The following is a 27,411-nucleotide window of genomic DNA, read 5'->3' as shown; positions in this document are numbered from 1 at the left end:
ACATCATTTTTTTACAGACGTTAAAGTATAATTTTCACAATAATATGTAGGCGCGCGAAGCCTAACACAGAAATGACATCACGAAATCAGCAATGATAATTCCTTAACGGACATATTAAACATAATTTCGCAAATGTTCTCAAATAATATATCTTTGAGTGGTACAAAAAAATATATATATATATATATTATTATTTTATTATATACTATACTAATATGTTTTATTAGTTATTACCTGAGACACCATTTAGGCATAGATGGCCACTATGAAAATAAATGACGGTAATGGCGTTCCATAGCTTCACAATCGCTCATACGCACGTCGCACACACATGCTTCTCCGTTCCCCCGGCCGCATGTTGATGAGAGCCTTGATTTAGGCCTCCTCCTAGCTAGGCCTACTGCGTGGTAGCCTAGCAAAAATCATTTAATTTTTAAATTCTTAATTTTCTACGCCATTGTTGTAATAATGAAGGAACAGTTTAGAGAAACCGACGTGGCTAAAAAAATGTAAGTTTGGCTAGGCTAGGCAGCCTATACCTACCCTATACCCTATACGTACTAGGCCCTAGCTAGCCCCTAGGCCTAGGCCTAGAGCCTAAGAAGGCCCTTTAGTATGCTAGGCCTAGGCCCTTTAGTCCTAGGCCTAGTACTACTAATTCGACCCATTATTAGCTACTAGCTAGGCCTACCTGGTCCTAGGCCTAGACCTAGGCTCGCCTCTAGCCGGTAGACCAGGCTAGGCTATATGAATTTCCAGCTAGGCATTTTAGAAAGAAGGCCAGAAGATAGCTCATAATCATCATCATGGACATGGAATCCCCATTCTCCAATGGAACTCCATGGATAGCTGAATTCTTTTTCCTGTCTTGTTCTCTTGCTGTAGTGTATGCCTACTTTCTTTGCTTTTAAATACAATTTAAAGTTAAATTTAATATAGGCCTGTCTCATACAATAACATCTAGCCTAAACATTGCAAAATATAAATGTTAACACATGTCTAACATGTTAACATGTCATGTTTAAATGACCATAACTTCTACTGAAGAATGCCCCGGTAACGGGACGATTCGGCCCTGAGACGATTCGGCCCGGGACGATTCGGCCCTGGGACGATTCGGCCCAGGACTATTCGGCCCTGAGACGATTCGGCACACTTACATTTATCGGCTTTGATGCATTTTATAAGCATAAAATAAGCTTTTCTCCCCAAACTTTATTTTCAGAGAGACTATGGGGTAGTACTACTAGGGATAAAGATGCAATAAAGCAAACATTTAAAAAAAAATTGTCGAAAATGATCAGTTTTTAGTCACGCGAACGATGTAAACAAGTTACGCCCTCTGTTGGCCGCTTGGCGAATGCACGAAATAAACAAGGTTTTCGAAGTAATAAATTGAATATAAAATAATGTTTTTTTAGTAATTTATTATATATATTATATCAACATTGTCAATATTAATAAAATACGGATTGTTAAACACCTTTAAAAACTTGATAAATACTCCAAAAAACGAAACGTCCCACTAAAAGTGGGCCGAATAGTCCCGGGCCGAATCATCTCAGAGCCGAATCGTCTCAGGGCCGAATCGTCCCTGAACCAATGCCCCAACACTTTTTAAAACATTTTTATACAGTTTTTATTCCTGTGTTTCTGAGCAGAATTATACTCACTCTGATACCATAATACTTACTAATAGTAATTAAATACAACAAAATGAAAAATTTGATGTAAGTAAATAACTAAAATAGATCAAATGTAGGTTTACACGGGTCCTCCTAAATACCAAGAACTACCAAGACCTACCAAGACCTGTCAATTTAGAGTGTTAATTTAACGAAATATGATATATATAGACTTCTAATAGCATTTCCAACAATAAAACCTCAATTCTAGCGCGATATAGACACCAAAAATGTTAAATGTAGGCCTACGACAGGAGAGCTGCGTCGAGTGTCAGTGACGCAATACAGACATTTGTGATGCAATGTATGCATCAACTCAGTTCTTTTCTCGAACGCGAAGGTTGTCGATTATTTAACATTTTTGGTGTCTATATGATATCACGCTAAAATTAAGGTTTTATTGTTGGAAATGCTATTAGAAGTCTATATATATCATATTTCGTTAAATTAACACTATAAATTGACAGGTCTTGGTAGTTCTTGGTAGGTCTTGGTATTTAGGAGGACCCGTTTACACTACTACAATGCCAGACAATGTACCTAGCTGAGCTACTACTCCAAAAAGATTGCTAAATAGTATGTATTTTATTAGGTATACATTGTATTGTCATGAACAAATGAGACAAGGGCGATCTATGCCTTCTTAGATACACATGTGCTGTGTTAAGATGACTATCACAGAATGGCAACCATTGTCACCCAGTACATGAAGCAGTGGTGAACAAATATATGCTAATACTAGGCTACTACTACTACTACCATTAATACTACCAGTTACTTTAACTACAGTAACTAAATGGTACGCTCGCTTCGCTCGCGTACCGTCTAGGTCGTGTCCACAAATGGTTCTCGAATACACAGTAATTTCAGCATAAAAAAACTGGCGATTTCAAATGTACGTACCGCAGGACTATAAATACATTGTCGTTTTCAGAAACGAATAAATAGACACGATGATTAATGTAGTCAACTAAAAACCCTGGGAATTAGGCCTACTTCTGAAGGGGGAACTTGTCTTAAAATGAGTCCAAATTTTTTATTTGAACTCATTTAAATAAACCCAATTTGTGTTTTGTATATAACATTATAGTTGAGGGATGAGGAAGAGGATGGGAAGAACAATTTTTAAATATATTCTTTATCCACTCAGTAACGAAATATGTTTTAAATGTTTTATAGGCCTAATATACCACTAAACACAGTAAAACATTTACGATTTAATAGTTAATACTTTTTTAAAACTGTCCCTGTTATAGTCGATTGACATAGTAAAGTACATGTAACGATACACCTCTACGACGTTTATATTTTTTATAATTATTAATTAATACAAAGGTTGAGTAAGCAACTGTCATTAATAAAGTTTTTATTTGTATATTATGTGTTTATATATCCAGCAGTAGAGCCTATCCACAGTCACAGTAATAAATGTTTTTTGTATATGTGTTTATATATCTAACACTAACCACATTCACAGTAAGAAAATTTCGATTTAAATGGCGACCAAAAATGGTTAATATGTATTTACAATATTGTCAAAGTATTGCAATACTATACTATATCTCAGTTTTAAGTTTATTCTCCAAGGGCCCATAAATTTACCTACTTGTGTTAAACCAAGGGCTCATAAATTTACCTACAAACTGGGAGTCTGAGAGATTGGAATGTTCCATTCATCGCAAATCAATACATTTGTATAAACCTATATTAAATCTATCAAAATAGTATTTTTTAAAGAAAATCGGCCTGTCTTGAACATTATGATACTGTACTCGAGCTGTTCAACCGGTTTTCAGCTATTAAAAACAATGGTCGTAGGAGGAGATAGGAAAATGCGAAGCATCCTCGTATTATTGTGTGCGGGTATTTTTCAAGATGGACATCCATTAGACAGTGTATACCACGATCAGAAATTCGTTTTAATTGTCAATAACTAATTATCTAACTAAATTTAATTAGTAAACAGGGTTACATCAGGTGGTTAAAATCAGTACCGAGATTCTAACCAACTTTATATACCATCGAGTAAACATTCTAGAAATAACGCATGATTTACCAAATTTTTCCCTTACGTAAATTTATATATAGATTATATCTTCAGGCCTTGTCTTTTAAGGCGAGCAAGTGCGATCACTCACCTAACACACTCCTAAACTGCCCTTGAGGAGTGTGATTTACAACACGCTTAAATTTGGTAAACTTCTACACACCAAAATACAAAGAGCACACCTACAGCATCCCTGAATGTATTGAGGAGAGCAATTTGTAGCACACCTAGGCCTGTATCTTATCATTTTATTTCATCCTCAGATTCTAGTATCATAGCTAACAATACACTACTAGTTAATTAATAAATACTTTTTATTTTATATCATTATAGAAGCCAAGTATGCTTTGGTGTAATGTCAGCAGCTCAAATGAGACAACAAGCTCATATTCATGTTGTGAGTAAAGGACTGTACCAACAAGAGTCTCACACTCCTGTTCAATATGGTGTACTTGATCATAGAATGGTAATTAAACAGACATATTTAGATTATGTGGTTATTTATAATTCATACTACTACTAATGCTTTTCTTTTTCATACTAATACAGTACCTGTTGTAATAAATAATAAAAAATATAAACAATAATACAGATAAAGTTTAAATGAGTCTTATTTTTTCGGGATGTGTTTTCTACGGAAGTGATTAACTTTGTTAAAACTACAAAATGGCCTATTCAAAGTATGATTTAATTAATCTTCATTTTTCATGTCTTTTGGGGACAATACATCGTATCACAACTGGTCAGCCCGTTTTACTCAAAATGCCTAATGATTATTTGTGACGTAGATAACCTAAACATTAGTCAATCAATAGGCACTAGAATAAATAAAATCACATAGATAAATTAAGGAGATTTATGAAAAACACTATACTGGTCAAATGCATTATTTAATAGATTAACATAACTTTAGTGTCTGGAGGTTTCTGGAACAATATAATAATTTGAATAAAAAAATTGCATTTTATGAATATTATCAAATACTTAAATGTGTATGGTAAATAGTCAGCATCTTCCTGAGTCCTCTTGCCTTTCCACTATACTGTACACTCATTTTGCACGCTGAATGGTATTTGAAAGTGAAAGTGTTCTTGTTTTTTACTGTCAATTATATTATTTTTTTATAGGGAACAAGTGAGAAGAAAAACGATTGTTTAACATGTATGAAACCACTGGCTGATTGCATTGGTCACTATGGTTACATTGACCTTGAGCTCCCTGTCTTTCATATTGGATTCTTTCGCTCTATATTATCAATTCTTCAAGTAATTTGTAAGGTAAAACATTGATAATATAGTACTATAAAGCTCGGTTTACACTAATATGACAAAAAAGTGTGATGTGCCCAGATATGGTATAGTAATATTCCCAAATATGGTAGTGATATGACATCATATATGGGCACATCACGTTTTTTTGTCACATAAAGTTTGATAGTGTAGTACAAGGCTTAAAGCTCTGTCTATACTATCCTATCAAATATTGGTAGTGATATGAAGTCATTGAGAGCTTAACATAAGTATACATTTAGGTAAGGGAAAGACCTTATCTAATCTGTTTATGGTTTAGTCTATTCTCACCTGGTTATTATTCATTGGTAACCATATAAATAATTATTATTATTAACGCTTCATGTACAGCACATCTTACACTACAAACTGTATACATTCTACATATATCACTGCCCAATAAGTTTGTCCATAGTCTTTCAAAAAACATCTTAATAAGTATAACAAGTTTGAGTCAGCAAGATCAGATTAATTTTTCAAATTATTTGGTTTTGAGAAAATGTCCAGTTTGATTATCAATATATTACTATGCTAGATATGTAAGATAAAGTTTGACTAAAGTATGAGTATCTCCAGTTTTAAACCCTAACTGAGATTATATGTGTCTTCTTTCTTGCAGAATTGTAGTAGAGTCCTGTTGCTACCACACGACAGAAAGACATTCTTGGATATGCTTCAGCGCTCTGAACTGACGTATCTTCAGAAGCGTGGTTTGAAAAAAAAGATCAGTGAAAAAAGCAAAAAACTTAAGATTTGCCCTAACTGTGATATGGCAAATGGTATGGAGTCATGGTTTTCCTAGATCCAGTGCTTCAATATTATCAATACTCTGACACCTAGCCAGGATATAAAGCTCTGTCTACACTATCAATCTAGTTTGACAAAAAAAGTGTGATGTGCCCAAATATGGTAGTGATATGCCCAAATATGGTAGTGATATGACATCATGTCCATATATGGGCACATCACATTTGTTTCCATCACATAAAGTTTGATACTGTAGATTTTTATACCCGGATTCGGTCCAATAGCCAGAGTAATCTTTCATGTAGATAACTTTTTAACATTCTATACAAAATCCTGTAATAAGACTTATTACAACAACGTTACTATTTCAGGTCCTGTTAAAAAGTGTGCAATGCTAAAAATTGTTCATGAAAAGTACAAGAGTTCCAAAAAGAAAGTTGACCCTGTTGTATCCGAGTTCCACTCTCAGTTTAACATTGCATCTGAAAACAACAAAGAAATTGATGGTTTACTGAACAAAGCTCAGGTATAATACCTGTTAACAATAATTGTTATGATTGTGTGGCAAATAAACACTATTATAGATTTGCCGTACACCATTCTCTATGTTTCCAAAGGAAGTATGGTTGAGAATGTTTCATACCTACTTTAGACATTCTTTACCATACTTCATTTTCTTTGGAACTATACGGCGACAGCAAACCTTACTCCACTAAATCTATCTTGTGTCTTTATGTCATTTTGTTTTCTTTGTTTAACTTTTGTATACATGTATACTAGTCAAACTTAAGAAATGAGACATACAGTATAAGAATTATAGATATATTTCTTATTCTTTGTATTATTATTTTTTTTGATATGACAATAATGTCACAAAATAGTTATTCACCTCTACCAAAAATTGAATAAAATATAAGTACCCGAAAAAAAGCTGTAATTTAAAGCAAACAAATTTACCTGTATATTTTGTCTTTATATAAGTAAAATCAAGGTCAGATTTTATTAAACCTTCATGTTTTTGGAGGACAGTTCATCTTTAGGGCAAACTAGAAAAATGTGTTGTTTACTAAAGCCAATGTATTATCTTATCTTGTGTTGTCTTTCTATCTATATGAAGTAATGGTATTACTCTGGCAAGTCCCCTCATTTGACAACAATGGTTGTCAAATGTTATCAAATTCAATGCACACATTAATCACCTTTTGATAATTATCAACATTTCTTATGTTTGTTTTAATACTCATATTATCAGTTTTTTGAATTATTAATTTTTGTAAAGGAATCGTTGCACCCACTGGCTGTATTAAACCTTTTCAAGCATATTTCAGATGAGGTAAATGTTATCATTTTAATTACATTGTGTGCCTAATGATTTAGATAAAAATAATATTAAGTATATGATTTAGGTCAGAAATGCACTGTGTCAATATTTTATCTGTAAAACTTGACATAGTTGTTTACTTCATGTTTGGACTTTCAATAAAGTCAATTGATTGCATTTAACCTATAATAAAGGTGTCCTAAATAATGTGTAATAATATTTACCCCGGTGTACTAGTTCACATACAGCAACTGTCACAAACTCATATAAAACAACACACACAGCAAATTGTGCACAATTAATAAAGTTATACAAGTAATTCATGTATGCTGCACTGAAGTATTTTCCATAACTTTTTTAAATAAGATTAAACACTCAATTTACCTTACTCACAAATTTTTATTTAGGATATCCCTCTATTGGTAATGGACAGTGGAAATTCTCGACCCCAAGACCTAATACTTACTAGGCTTTTGGTACCTCCTATCTGCATTCGGCCATCCGTTATAACTGATCTTAAATCTGGAACGTAAGTATTTTGGATTTGGTGATTCAATACAAAAGTTTTCAAAGATTGAAATGTTTCATAAAAATTGTATTATATTACTCTACTAATTAACTGCAAAATTTATTTTATATAAGTAAAAAAAATTGAAATAATGGGAACAATGAAGATTACTGAAAAGAAGTTATGTGATTGAATATAACAGTTTTTGGAAAGTTCACTGTACATGTATAATTTGCATTAAATCAGGAGCTCAAATCTTGTATTTATCAATAGCTGCTAATTAAGAAAAAACAATTTAAAAAATCTTATAATATAACTATTGAATTCCATTTTTGTTAATAGGAATGAGGATGATTTAACTGTTAAGTTAACTGAGATAATTTTTCTCAATGATGTGATAAAGAAACACAGGCAGGCTGGTGCAAAGATGGCTATGATTATGGTATGTTACAAGGGAGATATAAACATTATAAATATATCACAATACTTTTTTGTTTAAAATTTGGTTTTTTACTTAATTAGATATAGACAATTGACATCAACAATAGACAAAAAATGTAAATACTTTAACTACTAATCAAATGAGAATTTATCCTTTTACTATAAATTTTACTTTCAATAAAGAATCTATTTTCATATATCAGTTCTTGATTCAAAGGAAAAGGTGATAAATAGATATATATTATTATAAAAGGTATACTAAAACTATTTGTATGAATGTTGCTTTTAAATACAACAATAACAAGTAGACAAATATGAAACATGCATCAGCTAAAGGGAGTATCTTGTTAAAGATGTATTGTCCCCTTGAAAAAATAAGTCTTAAAAAAATGTTTTGTTGAATATGCCATTTTAATGTCACCTAATAGTTATCCACAAAACTTGGATCGAAAAAATAATGTATTTACCTAAAAAACCTATAGCAAAAAATAGTCAAATTAGCTGCAGGTAATGGGTTTTTGGTTGAATTTAACCATTTATTTTGTCATTTATAAGTGAAAACATTAAATTTGTCCGGTTTGTTTTCTACGGAAGTGATTAACTTTATTAAAACTACAAAATAATATATTCAGTCTGATTTTGTTAATCTTTATTTTTCATGTTTTTGGGGGACAATACATCTTTAACATTAATTTTTGTAAGCCTGTGAAACCTCTCTATAAGATATTATGATGATGAGGGTAAGCGTAGATTAATATATAAAACACACATGATATTCTACCACCGGTTCACCAAGTTCAATATCTAATATTACACATGATTATTGTCAGTTATAGGCTAAAAATTGTATTTTATATTAATGTGTACTGATACTAGAATAATTCAATTTCCATAATACTTTAATTTTTAACAGAACGTTTTTAAAAATTAGTATAGGAGTGTAACATCACTCGATAATTCATGTAATGTTAAGAAAAATTCTAGATAATCTGATAAAATAAATATACTAATAATATAAGTTATTATAAGTTTTATGATCATTTTCATTATAGGAAGACTGGGATTTCCTTCAGCTTCAGTGTGCTCTCTATATAAGTAGTGAGACGACAGGGATTCCACTAAACATGCAGGTATTAGTTACATTTGTAAGATTACCTATGAGAAGGTAATCCCAATGATTCATTTGATTGGAGGATGGTGGGTCACATGATACTCTATTGAACCCATACATCATCGAGAGTGCAATTTTGTTACTGTATAATGCAAGTTATTTTTGTTACACAATGAGCAACTGGAACATGTGACACAAAACTAAGCTGTTCAAAAGTCAACCTGTAGTTTCATGCTGTGTAAAATTTATCTACAGCTGCCTTCTCGAATGGTTTAGGCCTTGGCCTAGCGTTTCGTTATGTTATATAACAAATAATGAATGTTGTATATATTCGTGCAATGGTACAAATAATTTCGTGTCATCTTTCAAAATTATTTGTATCGTAATAACATTCATAATTTGTATGCCATAATATAATACTAATATTTTGTACTTTTCTGTTTCTCAGCCCAAGAAACCTACACGAGGCTTTTGTCAAAGGTTAAAGGGCAAACAAGGACGTTTTCGTGGTAATCTATCAGGAAAACGTGTGGATTTCTCAAGTCGGACTGTCATTTCTCCGGATCCAAATCTTCGTATTGATGAGGTATAAATACATGATTAGGCTATTATAGACTAAAAATGATTGCTCCTGGACTGGTACCATTTTCTAATGTTAATAATAAAAGTTGATTCTCAAAGCAAAAATGTTTGCTTTCCAATACTTCGTCAGTGATTGAAATAAACGGTGCTTTCTGTAGTTATCTTCTCTATGTTAATTTCGTTTTTAGGTTGCTGTTCCTGTGCATGTCGCAAAGATCTTAACCTACCCAGAGAAGGTTAGTATCTGTTGTTTTTTTTATGCAAACTAAACAAAAAATTCATTCAAATATTTTCCTAATTATTATATATTTGATAAAATTAAAGAATTGTTTTGGTTTAAATTATTATGAATGACCACATCATTCACTTTGTTTAAAATATATATAGTATGTACTTTAATTTCATCAGGTTACTAAATACAATATGCAATTGATGCGGAAACTGGTGTCCAATGGAGTTGATACACACCCTGGAGCCAATTTCATCCAACAACGGTTCACCAATGTCAAAAAGTGAGCTTCATATTAAAACACGATATATATACTAGAAGATCCAATTGAATATTTTCAGACAAACTGAAACATGGGTAATTCCAAATAAAGAACAAATAATAAATATAGGAATTGAAAGTATGTTTATATTTTTTTTTAGGTTCCTTAAATATGGCAACAGGCAAAAGATTGCTCAGGAGTTGAAGGTATTATTTTGTTGTTGATTGATCTGAAATGACAGTTATATAGTGAAATAATAGCAAGTAGTTTTATGATTTAAGATTTGATCAATTTTATTGGAAATTCATTGACTGATCTTAATTTATATGGTACGTGACGCGATTGTGTAAGTAGGTTGTGGAGAATATGGACCTTAGGAATTTTCCGTTTTCGAAAGTATGGTTTTCTTTGCACAGTCGGGTACGTCAGTCCTCAATCTTGGCAAATACTGTGGAACCTCTCTTGGGACACCTACTAAGGAGAAATTTTCTTACCAAACGAAAGGGAGGTATAATAATTCAAAATTATGACCAATACCTATTCAGGGGACACTTTTTTGTGTCCTGAAGGTTTTAAAAATGAAACATTCTATTGTCACTATAATGAACTATCAATTGCTGTTTTAGTTTGGTGACATTGTAGAGCGCCATCTAATGGATGGTGATATTGTACTGTTTAATCGACAACCTTCTTTGCACAAACTGAGTATCATGGCTCATTACGTAAGTACACTCTTTATGAAACTTTTCAATTCTAATATTTTCCAGGAGCCAATAACATTTTTATTGATTAATAATATTTTGCTTACTTGGGCTCGATTGTAACCCCTAGCCATCAGCACAACCTCGGTGGTCTAGAGGTATGAACGCCAAGCTAGTGATCTGGAGGTTGTGTGTTCGAGTCCCACCTCAAATATACTACAAACATCTGACAAATTGATATTAAAATTTGTTTGTAATTTGTTAAATTTGTAGGCACGTGTGATGCCTCACAGAACGTTCCGCTTCAATGAATGTGTGTGTACACCATATAATGCTGATTTTGATGGAGATGAAATGAACATGCATTTGCCACAGACAGAAGAAGCAAAAGCTGAAGCCTTGACGCTTATGGGGGTAATTTGCCATTTCTTGTTCAACCACCATCTCAATGAAGATTAGATTTGTATAGTGCTACTGTAAATTGATTCCTTGACTTCCCAAAAATACATTCACAATTTTGTTTTTTTTTCATGTTTTCTATTTGGTCTGAAAAATACCTAAAATAATTAAAATAATATTTGTTTTCTTTTTTATGTTCTATTATGTTAATATAATTTTGCTTTATTTATCAGGTAAAAAGCAACTTGGTTACACCAAGAAATGGGGAGCCATTGATTGCTGCCATTCAGGATTTCATTACAGGTCAGTGTCATATATCAGTTAATTAAAGATTAAAATATTAACCTGAAATAGTTTGGGGGAAAATGGTTGTAGATTTTAATCAATCTCGTTTCTGGCTAATAAAGCAGTTCAATTTAAGTCTCATAATAAATGTTAGATTGTGCTTTTTATTAAATATTTTTTTCTTAAATATTTTAATTGATATATACTTTATCTTAGTCCACAAGGACCAGTACAGGATTATGATCAGCACACCAGGTGATGATCTAATTTTGTGAATAGTTTACCATGCAAATATTCAATGTATACTGGACCAATGGCTTCACATCTCATCCGAAGGATAACGGCAATGAGAGCACCTTGTCTAATAATATAAGCTCTCAACCTCTTACGATATCCAGAGCACCTTGTCTAATAATATAAGCTCTCAACCTCTTACGATATCCAGAGCACCTTGTCTAATATTATAAGCTCTCAACCTCTTACAATATCCATATCATTAAGCTGTAATAATAATTATGCGATTTAAAATGTGAAACAAGCATAAATGACAATAAACTTAATTTTTTTCAGGTGGCTACCTTCTTACTCAGAAAGATACATTTTTTGACAGAGCCAAGGCTTGCCAATTAGCTGCAGCTATTTTATCTCGGTCAGATATAGATCTGAGAATTGAACTTCCTCCCCCTGCTATTATTAAGGTATGAATTATATACTCTGCTAATTAGTGTAATTACTAAATACCAAATTAGTAGTCGCAATAAGTTATTGCAACTTTAGATCTTTAGATCAGATTTTGAAATAATTAATTAAAATGTTAGTAATGCACATTGCAGTTACTTCAAATACTTCTTGATAATATGCAATTTTTAAAGTTTATTACACAATTATAAGAAAATAATACATGTATATTTATATATTTTCAGCCGGCAATGTTGTGGACAGGAAAACAAATCTTCAGTCTAATACTTCGACCAAGTAAACAGTCTCCAATAAAAGCCAATTTACGAGCCAAGGGAAAGAACTATAGTCAAGGAGAGGACTTGTGTATTAATGATTCATGTAAGTCTTACATACTTCATTTGATCTTTACCTTTGTATATAATAGAATTTTTCTTTAGGAAAACATTGCACTTGCTTCTTGTATTTTGTACAATTATGTATTTAATTGCTTACAATGACCTTTAACTCTAGCCATCAGCACAAGCTCAGTGGTCTAGAGGTATGAACGCCAAGCTAGTGACTGGCTGAGATGTAGTTAGCATAAAGTAAAATCTATGTTCGAGTAGAGAAATACGTCTGGCATACCCTTTCATTATGAACACCTATTGATGATTTCTGCTCAAGTAGCTGGTCTGAAAGTTTATGTCAAAGTTCATATCATATTATAGACAGATCAGAACTGAGAATTCTCAGGAGATTGTTAGATGTGTTCATGTTTCATATTGTAGCATATTTATTCAAATTGTTTCAACATCATCGTTGATCACTTGTTTTTATTATCAGAGCATAATTAGTTGAAATAACATGTTACCTAAATAATGGTGCCACTGAAAGTTTTCAAATTGTATGTGTACATGTATGTATCTTTCGTTTTAGTTGTAGTTATTTATAACAGCGAGCTGCTTTGCGGTGCAATGGACAAGGTAACCTTAGGCTCAGGATCAAAGACTAATATATTTTACATCCTTTTACGAGACGTCAGTGAAAAAGCAGCAGCAGATGCTATGGCTCGCCTTGCAAGACTCTGTCCAGTTTTCTTGTGTAAGTTCATATTTATGTATCTTTTTTACCCCATATGTATTATCTACTAGTTATTGTTTAACTAGTTAACATTCTGAAGATCTTTCTCCCTTTTTGTCTGTTTTCGTATTACTTGAAATAAGTCAATGGATAAACATGTAGCAGATGTATTAAATTACATACATAATTGCACTATAGCCATCATTGAAGAAATCAATTGCCATGCGATATCATCATCAATAATAACACAGATATCAATAAAAAATTAAACACTTTCTGATCAAGATAATATCAAATGTCAATATGACCACTTGTTCTAGAATAAATTTTAGACAATTTGAATAGTTGGAACTTGTTTTGTTTTAGCAAATAGAGGGTTTTCAATTGGTATTGGTGATGTTACTCCAGGTGAAGGGCTTCTTACTGCTAAGAGGAACCTTCTACAGGATGGGTAAGCATATTGGAATTTTATTTTGAAGACAAAGTTTTTGTAGGTCTTGCGCTCCAAGCCTGATGGCATATGGATCACTGTTACTACCTCTTGTGGTAAACGACTGTAGCAGAAAGACAGGCCCTTGCCCTGAAAGTCAAAGTCAAATCTTTGTTGGTAATCATGTAGAAGGAACGGCGTATAACATTCATATAATAATTATAGATGCCTATGTTTTAACGTTTGTATGTTCTAATAGCAATAATGTGTTGAGTTTCACCAATATTTTGGATTTACAGATATTCCAAATGCCATGAATACATCCGTGAGTTAGAGGCAGGCAAGCTGCAGAGTCAACCGGGTTGCTCTCCTGAACAAACTCTTGAGGTAAATTTTTCATAGCATAACATTTTTGTAAACTTGAATTAGAATACTTAAAATAAGAATAAATTAATAGGTAGTATGGTATAGTAATTTGTGAGATGGTACAGTGTTGTGAATTGCCGAGTGAGTATGATTAATACACGGAGTGGCTTACCTGCTTAGAGGGGCTGCTCTCCTTGCTCGTCATAAAGGTCACACAGGCACAATATTGACCATAATAATTAAGATCCGGCAGCACACTAACTATCAAGTACTTGATTATGGCTACACGAGAGAACTCAGAGCATGTACAGATTCCGTTCCTGTGTTGTGCCTGCACAGGTTAAACTTGGCTCCCGGGACTGATACTAGCCTTATATCTAGTAGCAGCAATATTCATGGTGATCAAAACATGTGTATGTTTATCCTCATTCAAATCCAAAGAGAGCGTCTCGCCCTTCGTGGACAGCTCACATGACCTCGTGTCACGCTGGGAGGCTCAAACATTATTCAGGAAGGGCATTCACTAAAACAGTAATTGGTGAGGCAGTATGGTAATTGGTAATGCCGGGTATGGTAATTGCAGCTGAGGTATGTGCTTGTTGTTGCTTTGTGTGGAAAAAAAAGCACTACAGGTAGGTAAATGAAACAAACTATTTAACATTTTCAAATTATCTTTTTCAGGCAATCATACTGAAAGAACTTTCTGTGATTCGTGATCATGCTGGCAAATCATGCCTCAAGGAACTACACAGAAGTAATAGTCCCCTCAACATGGCTGTCTGTGGATCAAAAGGTAAGGAAATATAATTCTCAACTATTTGGCTGTCGAAAACAAAGTTGGTATAAAAAACATAACTGAATGGCGAGAGAGAAATTAAAGGTAAGTCAGCTCGAATGTGGCGAGTATTGGTCCTGCCGCAGTTTAGTAGATAGATAAACAAAGTTGATACTATAGTGTGTTTTTACTTAGACATCTTAATAATAATACCGATACAAAATTAGCCCATAAATATCATTACTTTAAAATGACATCATTTAACATTTGTTTTACCAAGGGCATTTCTTTTTTCATATTTTTCATAGGATCATTTATCAACATATCACAGATGATCGCATGTGTTGGCCAACAAGCTATCAGTGGTAAACGAATTCCAAATGGCTTTGAGGACCGTGCTCTTCCTCACTTTAAAAGACATTGTAAGTCTAATCCTTCATTATATATGTTCTTTTTTTAAAAAATTGTACGTAAATCTACACTATCACCAACAACATTACAGTAAAAAATACAAAGCCACTCTGAGAGTGCATACCTCTGCCTACTGTAAAATTCTCCTACATTAGATTTCTTCGGAAAAAAAAAAATATATATATATATTTGTGTGTGTCTTAATGCTGTGTGTGATTTAGGATAATTTCACTACAAGCATGTGTATGCGAGTTTGGTGTAAAAGTTATGTAGCCAGCCTTTCAACTAACAATAGTTTCAGTTGACAAACAATAGAATAAATTGATGAATGCCAGAGATTTGTGGTGGTTTATCAAAACAAGATGAAGAATCCATTATAAGTAACCTCCTCTTCAACACACTACATCTATTCACTAAAGTGTATTTTATTAATTTTGTTTTATTCTTTTAGCCAAAATTCCAGCAGCTAAAGGATTTGTTAAGAACAGTTTTTATTCTGGTCTTACACCTACTGAATTCTTCTTCCATACTATGGCTGGGCGAGAAGGTATGCAATTGATTGTTTTTATAATAGGAAAAAATAAAAAGATAATAAAAATACTGTATAATAAAATGTAAACATGTTTTATATATAAACACATCAGGCAAAGAACATTAATTCTAAACCGCCCGGTGATACACTGAAATTTAATTTATTAATTTGAAACGATAAAGATGAGGAAGTCTGTAAGAATGAGAAAAAGTCGCCCCAACCGAGACTCGAACTCGGACCGTCTGCTTGATATGTAGTTGTCCTAACCACATTTATATATATATATTTTATGCTAATGTATCAATGCATCTACTGTATTGGTACAGTTTGCAGTGCCCCTGCAATAACTGACAAATACTAAATATCTTTTTTTACAAACATAGGATTGGTTGACACAGCGGTAAAAACTGCTGAGACTGGATATATGCAAAGGCGACTTGTCAAGGTAAACATGGCATGCATATACCACTGGTGATCCTACGTGTGTTAGGAATAAGTAATGATTATAAAATTGATGAAAGTAGAACAAAATCTTAAGTCTGATTAGAAAAAACTCAGAGAAAGAGACCTGTAGAAAGTATTACCAGAGGAAGTCTTAATATTTTCATAAATCATGTTTTTAATCCATTTATACTTAATGTCATGCTTTCTAAATACTGTACAGTCACTAGAAGATCTGTGTGGGCACTATGATTTGACTGTTCGTAATTCGATGGGCGATATCATTCAATTTATTTATGGAGAAGATAATCTTGATCCTGCAGTTATGGAAGGAAAAGATAAACCTGTAGATCTATCTAGAGTCTTATCCCACATAAAGGTTATTATAGCATTTCTATATTCACAAACACCTGATAAAAAGATTTTGTGTCACATGATATTCAATAAAATACTCCAATGAACACTTCATCAAAAGTGCAATAATGCGTATTCATTGCTGTTCAACTTGTGAAAATATCTTTCACCTCATAAATTGTACTGTTACACTCATAAACAATAATTACTTGCATATTATCTGCTTTAAAGGGTGGTTCTGGGTAAAATTTCTATTGTTTTTTAAAAAACACTGTATAAACCTTTGCAACCACATTTACTATAGGTAAAAGGTAAAGGTGAGTCCCGTGTTCATTCTGAACGTAGGGGATTGAGCTGTTAGGAGCTCATTGTACTAAGCCTCGGCATTATGTGGTAGGGTGGCCAGTTCCTTTCCACGCCGCCTTTTTTCTCCCTAGTATTTTCAACTAGGTACTCATTTACAGCTGAGTGGACTGGGAGTTGTCGGGAATTTAACCCGAGTCTATCTGTATGACAGTCAAGTGTCCTAACCACTCGGCCATCCAACTCATTTACATTTACTATAACCCCCACTTATTACCAGACAGTGAAGCAGAATGAGTGTCATATAAGTCCCCTCTGTTAAAAGTGATGCTGCAGAACAACAACACTGTATCTGTATATGAGATAATGATCACACTTTTTGTTTTAAATATGTATGTTCTGTTTTTAGGCCAAGTATCCATGTAAAGATGAAAAGCCCTTAACATGTGAATCAATTACAAAAATCTCTAATGAGATTCTACAAAAGCCAGAGTTGTCTAGCTGTAGTACCATCTTCAAGAAGGAGCTAAAGTAAGATTACATAATAGCAAATGATGTTTAAAAAACAATTTGTTTTTTTAAGATGGAGGGGCTGTGGATGGGTTTTTGTTTTTGAGTTAATTGATTTTTTAAACAAAGCTAAGTAATGTGTAGTTTAGTAAACATACATTGTACTGCTCTTATGCTGACATTTTGTATTCTGTAATAATATGCATTACTTCTGCATTAACCATGTTAAACTTTGTGCTTATTATTCGCATTTAATTTTAGGGAATATGTAGAAGAAATGTGCAACAAACTGCGAAAATGTAGGCTTGCATATGGACTAAGTGAAGACCAAACTGAAGCAAACAGTAAGTGTGTTGGTGCCCTAAAAATGTGAATGTTTCCAAAGAAAAACCATTGAAATAAAGATTAAATTAAAACATTAGTTTGTTTTAGATATATTTTTCTATTATAAATTGTACGCTTTTTTTCAAAGTTTTGTATCAGTTAGAGCGAGTGACCACTACACAGCTCAAAGAGTTCTTTGACATGTGTCGATTGAAACATCTTCGTTCTAAGATGGAACCAGGAACAGCTGTGGGAGCAGTGGCGGCACAGAGCATTGGTGAACCAGGAACACAGATGACTTTGAAGACCTTTCATTTTGCTGGTGTAGCATCAATGAATATCCTTTTACCAAATGAAATACCGGACTAACTATTTAATATTTAAAAAAATATTAAGAAGAACTTTTGTCAATTACACTAATAGGCTGAACATGTCTAAAGATCCACTTGTCTTCCTTTGATATAGAGTGATATTTTTACAAACCTTGGTAGTTAGGCAGTTCATGAAACAAATTGTATGGCACCTAGATGTTTGCCTACTACAAAATTTCAGTTGGATCGTTTTCTTGTTATAAAGTATTCATAAATTGCTTTTACCTTTTCAATCATTGTTCATCTTTATTATTGTTGTATCCTTTCCATAATCATCATAAATGTTCAGTTGAATTAATTAAAAAAATGAAAATTGAAGATTATCAATTTTAGAAAGGAAACTAGGGTATTAAAAAGGTTAACTCAGTTAAGCCAGATAACCACATAATTACAGTATGCTTTTATGTGATTTGTTGCAAAATAGAATTGTTCAATTTAAATGTATTCAATTTGTATGATACTTCAAAAATTTGATACCAAAATGACAATTCCTAGAAATTGTTTCTACTACAAATAATTCTTAACATGTATGTACATATCACCCTGGGTGTGCCACGTATCAAGGAAATCATCAATGCTTCCAAGAACATCAGCACACCTATCATAACAGCACAATTAGAAGACAATAAAGACCCAGAATTTGCACGTCGTGTCAAAGGTCGAATTGAAAAGACAAAGTTAGGAGAGGTATGTTTTTGCAGTTATATTATCATTTCCTATGGCTTATTGAATTTTTAAAGTAAAGTGATTATGATGATTTCATTCTCATGTCATGCAACATATATTTTTTTCTTTACTGTTCATATGTGAGTGAAATCTGAAATAAATTGAATTTATTTGAAAACTTTTTTAATGAAACTATAATGTTCTTTTAGAATTGATTTAATCCTGAATCAATCCATAACTTGTATTTTGAAATAGATTAAAAATAAAACTAAGGGGTCACACAGGTCAGTTATTGTAGCAACTGCATCTATAAATGTTAACCATAGATGACCATGACAGATGACAAATAATTGTTTTTAGTAAAAACTAAACAAAACTAAACATATACAGTATAATAGAGTAATTGGAAAACAATATAATTTATGTATTCATTGTGCGTTGTGATTTTGAAAATTGTGCATAAAATACTTAGTATGATGTATAAAATCATAAAATGCATAGGTCTCAAAAGAGATATTTGATATCGGAATTAGTCTTAAAGTTTACTGATCCGTCTTAAAGTTTTCTGATCCCTCTAATGTCATCGTTGTTTTTATGATACAGGTACTAATAAATTGTATTTCCAACTTTATTTTACAGTTAACTTTCCATTACTTATCTGAAAACTCTCCAAAAACCAATTTCTGGGAGAGTTGACATTTATTACAAATTGTATTGTGAATAAAATTGTGTTTATCTTTAAGGTAACTGAATACTTAGAGGAACTGGTACTGTGCGACAGATGTTTCATTCTTATCAAGTTGGATTTGGAAAGAATCAAGCTTTTGAAGGTAAATACTGTATTTGTGTTTGTTCTAAACCTTTGTATCAATTTTTATTACTTGTTTAGCAATGTAAAATGTCTATTTTTCCATTAGTGTGATAAAAATATCTTGTACCTTGTATCAGCACATACTGTACAAGAAAAATAAACTGCATTCACCAAGATTGTTGTGATCTGTTTTGTAATCCTTTAGGGCACTAAGTTTTTTCTGTGCATTAGGAGTATGATTTGTTTCAGACAAGTCTGGAATAGAACAAATATTGTTAAATATAATGTTTTTGTGTATACTGTACATGTATTTACCCAATTCTCAGTGATGTATCCCCACGATGACAATATTTGATAATACAGCATCTCATGTTGTGCCTGTATCATATTATATATGAATATTATCAGTATTTGTATGTAAGGTTATGTTATGCTCTCTGATACATGGGAAACACATACAATGCTGTATTATAAGAATTTTCATATGATACTGGCATAAACTGGATACATTACAGAGAATCAGGTGCAGTATTGACAAAAAGTATCTAGAAATGTACTCAATTTTGTTGTTTTCTTTTTATTTCTAATTTAACAATTTGTACTTTAAGCTTGAAGTTTGGCCAGAGAAGATTAGAGCTGATATTTGTGGAGCAAGACTTAAGGTTAAATTTGCGGTCAGTAATCATTATTGTAATTTGAATCGGTTGACAGAACATGTGACTTCTAAGAGACATAAGCGAACAAATTCCCATGAAATCAAGTAATTGATAATGATGTTCATAGACCATAAACACATATCTCTGAACCCTGTTATTTACAGATATTTATTTATAAGGTCGAAATAATACCCTGGTTGTCCCTAAAATGACCTAATGATAATAAGACTACTTGGTCATGCGTCAAGTAAACAAAACTATAAAACAATTTATTTTCCTTTTTTTATTGAATTTATTGTTAATGCCTGCTAAATATGATTAATACAAAATGAATTAAACAATCGTGATATATAACTATATTAACTAATTAAATTATACAGTATTATAATTCATAAAGTTTAATAACAACTTAATGTAGAAACATGTTTCTATTTTGAATCAGATAATGCTGGAATCATTAAACTCTTTCTTTCTCAGATTTCACTTTATGTGAATATACATAGATATATAAAACATTTTATGTTAACATGTTAAAATATGTTTTAAAAAAATATTTAGAACAATTTTATATCAAGAAAAACAACATGAAAGGATAAATGTAAATCACAGTCAATTTACAAACACTAATATATTGAAAAACTGTACATTAAAATCTGAAAATTGTAACTGTTTTTCAAGAAAACCAATATATGAAAATACAAAAAGTAAGTCATAATTTGTAAGTCATTCAACAACTAATGACATCTTGTACAGATAAATTTACATATCTCATCACTCTCGACCATTACACAATCTTGCCGAGTTCAACTCTATCTTACTTTAACATAGCATTTATTTTTTGGTTGACAGCATTTATATATAATTTATTTCTCTATCTAAAACTAGACTAACTATTATACAGTATTTCACTCATTTGTATACTCTTGATCTAACAGACATTTATTGATCAAGGTCAAAAGTCTTTTTGTATTTCCCCATAATGACCTAATCATCATAAGTAAAGACTTTTAAAAAAAAGTTAATTCCTGCTAAATATGATTAATATAAATTAAATGAAATAGTCGTAAAAGTTAAAATGATTTAATAATTATTGTTGCTTGGTCTATCTGTCCACTGTTGGACATATCCCTCTCAACTAATCCACTTAGGCTTTGTGTCATCAGTCGGTTTTGGACTACACCTAACGCTGACCAGATATGTTGTAGGCGCATTTTAAGAATGTCTGCCGACTATATAACAGTTAACAACTGAGAAGAAACAGAATACGCGGTTAACTCTTTACTCTTTCCGAAAGATGCAATGGATTCTTTTAACACCTATAATCAAAGTTATATTGAACTTTAGTTACATTTCACTAATTCAAAAAATTTAGATATATTCTGAGTTAAAAGTAAACTGTATAATTACTTTGTTTAAATTTTAGGATGTTGAGATTTTGAGTGAAAGTATGTTGACAGTAGAGCCACATGAGTCAGCAAAAAGTTCAATGTACTACACATTACAGTCACTCAAACAGTCCCTACAAAACATAGTGATACAGGTGAGAATGTCAATTACATTATGGCACTATATTTTAAAACCTTGGATCTGAAAAAACTTTCTTGAAGTTCTTATAGCTCTAAGTGCTTAATATTATTACCGCGGTCATTTTTGGATCAAACATGTATGGAAAAACACTTCAATATTGTTGCAGCTAGTAATCAGCACATGTGTTTTGATTTTACCTGGTACCCATTTGTACGCCTGGGTGGGGAGAGGCAAACAAGGGTTGCCTAAAGAAACAAGCAAAGCGACGAATGTTGGAATCAAACTACTGATCTTGTGATCAGAAGCCCAATGTCTAACTGTGCCACATGCAAGACGCTCTGCTCTGTGGCAACAAGTCAGCTTTTTCGAAGACAAATAAAGTTTCTTGTAACTAGTATCTTTTATATCACTCTTTTTTTATATTTGTATTTTTGCGTGTAAATTGAATAGATATGGCAATATATATTCCAATAAATAAATAGTTCTGCTTGTAATAAGGACTTGAAATAATTTCATTTAGATCCTAATATAGCAGAGAAATTTTTTCTTTTTTGTTAATCCAATGGATAGAAAGTTATAAAATTGGTAATAATAAGGATTTTGAATTATTTCAAATGTTCATTTCTAAACCTTGAGCTTAAAAACATTTTAATTTATACTATATATTTTCCTAATTTATCTCAATTGTGTAGGGTATTCCAGCGGTTTCTCGGGCTGTAATTCATGTTGACGAGAAAGGAGGGAAACAAGAATACAAACTACTTGTAGAGGGCGACAATCTCCGAGCAGTTATTGGAACTAGAGGTGTTTATGGAACAAAATGTTATTCCAATAATACATATGAGATGGAGAAAACATTAGGTATTGAAGCAGCAAGGTGAGTATTGTTTCTGCAATGACATGACTATGAAACTGTCTTTAAATAGATTTGTATTGATCTGTTTGTCATTGCTAAGTGTTCAGTGTATGTTAGAATATTTACGGCGACCGACCCAACAAACTTAGCAATAATTGGCCCTTGAAACTAATTTACCTGGATAATTAGCTATGCCTGACATGAAATAAAGTTCTTCATAGGCTTGATAACAAAAGAATTGGTATACACAGTAGCAAGAAAATCAACTTTGAAGCAACAACTAGATGCTTGTATTACAGAAACTAAATAATTAATACCAAACATCAGACCAGATCTTAAGGTATCTTTAGTAAAGCTGCACATGGCGAAAAAGTAGGGTAGTGGTGAATATTGTTGTACGCAGAATTTGCCATTTTCGTATGATGACACATGATCTAAAGTTTATGAGCACTAATGTGTTTTAGATAAGACTATTGGATTAGCTTATTTGGTCATTAATATAATGTACCTTAACCAATGCAATATTGTGCATAATCACATTAATAAAAACAAATTTTAGGTGAAGAGAGTGAGAGAATAAGGGGAAGCAGACAGAAACCAAATGAGTTATTTAGGCCTTTATAATACAGTACAATAATATTTTTCATGTAATTTTTAATTGTTTTTTGATAGAACATGCATTATGAATGAGGTTCAGTATACCATGGTGAGTCATGGAATGAGCATTGACTATCGACATGTGATGTTGCTAGCTGACCTCATGACCTACAGGGTATGTACTAGATTTTATGTTAATGAGTTTTAGCGGTTTTCCTCCAGAGAATATAATTTTGTTTGTGCGTACATTTATGATATGAAACCCTTAAAACTCACTTATTTAAGGCTTGCTAAATCGCACTATATATTTTTTATGGGATATGCTACAACATGGATTCTGTCTACCTAAGCAGGCATATTGCAATTTGTATGGAAATTACTCTTAATTCTTAATGCTTATACAGTCAATTCTCCCAATCTTCGAAAATCTCCCAAATCCAAACCTTTCTTGAAGTTCGAAAGGTCCCAAATTCTTTTTTTTTTTGCCAATAAAAGCACATTTGGAATACTAGACTTAACTCAAATCTAGAACTATGTTTTCCAGTATTGTTAAAGTTGACTATACCACACTCAATTGTTTGATGTTTTTGATAGACTTTGATATAAACCAGCTGTAGTTCTGTATAATGACAATGACTTAATATTGACAAGCATTACCATGTGTACCTAAATACACCAACAACAAGGTTGAATAGTAATTAAACAGTGAAGTTAAAGGGCAGATTTCCCTTTAAATTAATTTCCTTTTACTTTGTTCTTGCTTTGCATGACTAGCTATATTAATTTATGGGTTTGTTGATCTTGTTTAAAAAGACCATAAACAAATTAAGTATTTATCATTGATGTATTCAACTGTCCTGGACATGGTTATATTTGACTTTTATCACAGTAATTTTTTTTTACTTTGACTCTAAAATAAAAACCGTTATTTTATTGAAAAATTATTGATTTCCAGGGTGAAGTTCTCGGAATCACAAGATTTGGTTTGGCCAAAATGAAAGAAAGTGTTCTTATGCTTGCCTCGGTAAGATTTATTGAACTTTCACATATAAAACTGTATTGGTCAAACGGTATCTGATCCTGTAAATATATCTGTAGGATAGCATTTTCTTTTTTTTTATCTACATAAGAAATCATAAATATAGATTATTCATTGCAATTTCTGTTTTCTGATCATGTAATATATCTGTAGCAGTCTAAAACCTTAATGTATTTTGCTTAGATATGGATATGTACTTCTTCATAACAATCCGTTTTGTTTAACATCATGTTGTCTAAAATTACTATGGATAATTACACATATTTTCCCACATCATAGAAAAGGCTGTTATGGAAGTGTTATGCAACTTTTTCCAGTGATAAATGTTAGGAAATTCTTCTTCTTGAACATAACAATCAGTTTTTTTTTCATCATTTTGTCTTTCAGTTTGAGAAGACTGCTGATCATCTATTTGATGCAGCATATCACGGTCAGACGGACATTATTTGTGGTCAGTTTCTTTTATCTTGTGAAATTATAGATTAGTTTTTTTTATCACACTTTGCATACATCCAACAGCCAAGTAAATTGCCAATTACAGAAAAAAATAAACCTATGCTTTCTACATTAACATCATATCATGAAGTGATAGCACTGTATTGTCATGATAACAATTCTGATCAGATTTAAGATGTGAACCAGACCTGATAAACAAGCACAGTGATCACCAGGCCACAGTGCCACTACTACTGTTTTTTCTTTCACTTCCATTCATGGTTTTAAATAATCCAACTAACAGGATATTTAATTTATTTACCAATATCCTCCTACATTTCATATAGAAGCAGACAGAAGCTTGTCAAGGTTTTTTTTTAAATTTTGTTTGCAGGTGTTAGTGAATGTATTATTATGGGAATACCAATGACTATTGGTACAGGGACCTTCAAACTTCTACACAAATATCCTTTACTACAGAATTTAGTTAACAGTTCCTCACAATATATATATTTTTTTAAATATGTGCTTGTTTCCCACCGGGATGAAATGCAAGGCTGTAAACGCATCGTAAATAATTTGACCAATCAAAATGGGTGAATCGTAATTGGTCAACTCACTTGCCTTGCGTCCAAATAAGAACCAAGTTTTAGCGTGTATAGCACTCAACATGTGTATTGCCACCACATTGATGAGTATGCACTTTTTTCAACAGCGAGGAGAGATTGTGGAAAACGCCCTTTTTTTTTAAATGATCAAAACAGGTACCTAGTATTTATCTTTCCTATATATTGATATTTAATCAGCTAATACAAAAAAAAAATGTAGTGTAAATTTGACCCACCTCCTAATTTTTACCAATTCCTGATATTTGCACCAATTAGACTGGCCTATTGAAATAGTAGAGTTATTAGGCCAAAATTATTTCGTCATTACAGGCCTCTAAAGAAACATAGATTAGTAGTTACAGTACAGGTAGGATTAAGGTTTTTGTTGAAATTGTGACATTAGGTATCCCAGTGAAAACTAATTAATTAATTAATAATACTTTTTCTTTCACTTACCCTAAAAATGTCTTGATATATTTTTTTTCTCTAGAGGTTTATAGATAATATCGATAGTTATATTTCCTTTTTTCATATTAATTTTCAAATTAGTCTTTTCTTTGAAAATAAATAAAAGTTCATAGTGTCAGTCAATGTTTTTTAGGGTAAGTATAGAGTGGGGTTACACCAACATTAACCTTTTTTGAGGCCGTATCAAATTGTAAATTCATTAATGGATTTATGCGTATGGAAACAATAACATTTAAAATCAAATAAGCAAAAAAAAATGTTCTAATGTTAAATAAGGAAATCAAATTATGATATGCCCAATTTAGGTATTTTCTACTATGAAATAGCTTAATTAAAGGGTAATTGGTGAGATATTTTGCCCTAGTTTTTCATAATTATACTCTATTTTCAAACAAATGTGCAAGTAATTCTTGGGTTATCTGGAGGTCGTGGGTTCAAGTCCCACCCAATATTTAAACATTTTGTTAGCGTTCTCAATTATGTCAGAGTAGGAAATAACATCTGATTAATTATAAAATAAATACAAAATGTTTATAAGATTATGCTATTTTTATTATATAATTTTACCCAATTAACAGTTGCAAGTCATCGGAAAACATTCCTATCAGTAGGAAAAGCTAAACACCAAAAAAAGGAAGTTAATTTTTACAATTTAGAGTACTTCACTGCCTGTTGGGTTAAATCAATGTGATTGAAAATATTTACCTATTATAGTATACAGATATTGCCTCCTTAAAGGTGTGATATAACATTGAGATTCTTCAAGTGAGTTACAGTACATAATAAATTACATAAATATAGTCCTGAATAAAATGATTTGCTCCATTGCACGAATATAAATATTTGTTTTATAACACCTAAGTTTAATGAGAGGCTAAGCCAAGTACTAAATCAATTATTCCTGTAGATGGCACAAAACTACAAATATGATCAGTCAACAAACAGCCTAGCCTTGTGTCGCTCACTGTCTAAAACAAAAATTTAAAACAATGTTTGATATACACAATGGTACAACATTTTTTACACCAAATCTAAAACAATATAGTACAGGAAAACTATGAAATATTGATATTAACAGTGCATTTCTATAAGGTCCCTATATGAACATACTAAAAGTCTAGAAAAATCCAGGTAGGGAAAATAGGTTTTTTTAAAAATCAAAATGGCCGCCAATGGCGAAAATGCCTAAAAAAGGACCAACAAACATAAATGATATATCTAATAACCACTTTTATAACAGTTTCACAATGCTTTATATATAGTATATATAATAGTTAAAACATGGAAGTGCCCTTTAAAGTTTGATTGATGTTGTCGAGACATGAAACGTGTGACATCTCTGATTGACAAGTATACAGTTACCTGTTTCTCATTTTACACATGATTATGTTATGATAAATTTGTTAAAGTTATTTTTTGTAACTAACTAAATACAGCTGAACGGGAAACTACTACGACAAAAAGAAACCTTGTGTTTGACGTGCCAGACTTTCATATTCCAGGTACTTCGACATCATGATGCTTAAATGGACCAGATGTATGCAACAGTATTCTGAATGTAAAAGCTACAGTGTTGTAGTAAA

At 32.0% G+C, this 27,411-nt stretch overlaps 1 protein-coding gene across 1 annotated transcript; it reads left to right on the top strand.

The window, feature by feature from the left end:
* Positions 1 to 366: 366 nt before the first annotated feature.
* On the top strand, positions 367 to 27,411 carry LOC144845911 (DNA-directed RNA polymerase III subunit RPC1-like). The gene is made up of 39 exons (XM_078703420.1): positions 367 to 510; positions 4,067 to 4,199; positions 4,861 to 5,010; positions 5,642 to 5,801; positions 6,141 to 6,295; positions 7,049 to 7,102; positions 7,498 to 7,619; positions 7,941 to 8,040; positions 9,092 to 9,169; positions 9,599 to 9,736; positions 9,921 to 9,968; positions 10,141 to 10,244; positions 10,384 to 10,429; positions 10,850 to 10,945; positions 11,198 to 11,338; positions 11,557 to 11,626; positions 12,179 to 12,306; positions 12,532 to 12,667; positions 13,205 to 13,369; positions 13,715 to 13,799; positions 14,078 to 14,165; positions 14,826 to 14,937; positions 15,228 to 15,341; positions 15,782 to 15,877; positions 16,246 to 16,307; positions 16,527 to 16,682; positions 17,370 to 17,491; positions 17,732 to 17,814; positions 17,943 to 18,136; positions 18,706 to 18,852; positions 19,575 to 19,661; positions 20,251 to 20,316; positions 21,722 to 21,838; positions 22,518 to 22,702; positions 23,354 to 23,453; positions 24,234 to 24,302; positions 24,705 to 24,768; positions 25,147 to 25,205; positions 27,252 to 27,411. The coding sequence occupies exons 1-39, from the start codon at positions 470 to 472 to the stop codon at positions 27,252 to 27,254; spliced, it is 4,074 nt and encodes a 1,357-aa protein (XP_078559546.1). The 5' UTR covers positions 367 to 469; the 3' UTR covers positions 27,255 to 27,411.

The sequence above is a fragment of the Antedon bifida genome, chromosome 6 (genome assembly GCF_963402885.1).
Source record: "Antedon bifida chromosome 6, ecAntBifi1.1, whole genome shotgun sequence".
Taxonomy (NCBI): domain Eukaryota; kingdom Metazoa; phylum Echinodermata; class Crinoidea; order Comatulida; family Antedonidae; genus Antedon; species Antedon bifida.
Note: the sequence above shows the minus strand (reverse complement) of the source record. Positions and strands in the feature narration are given on the sequence as shown.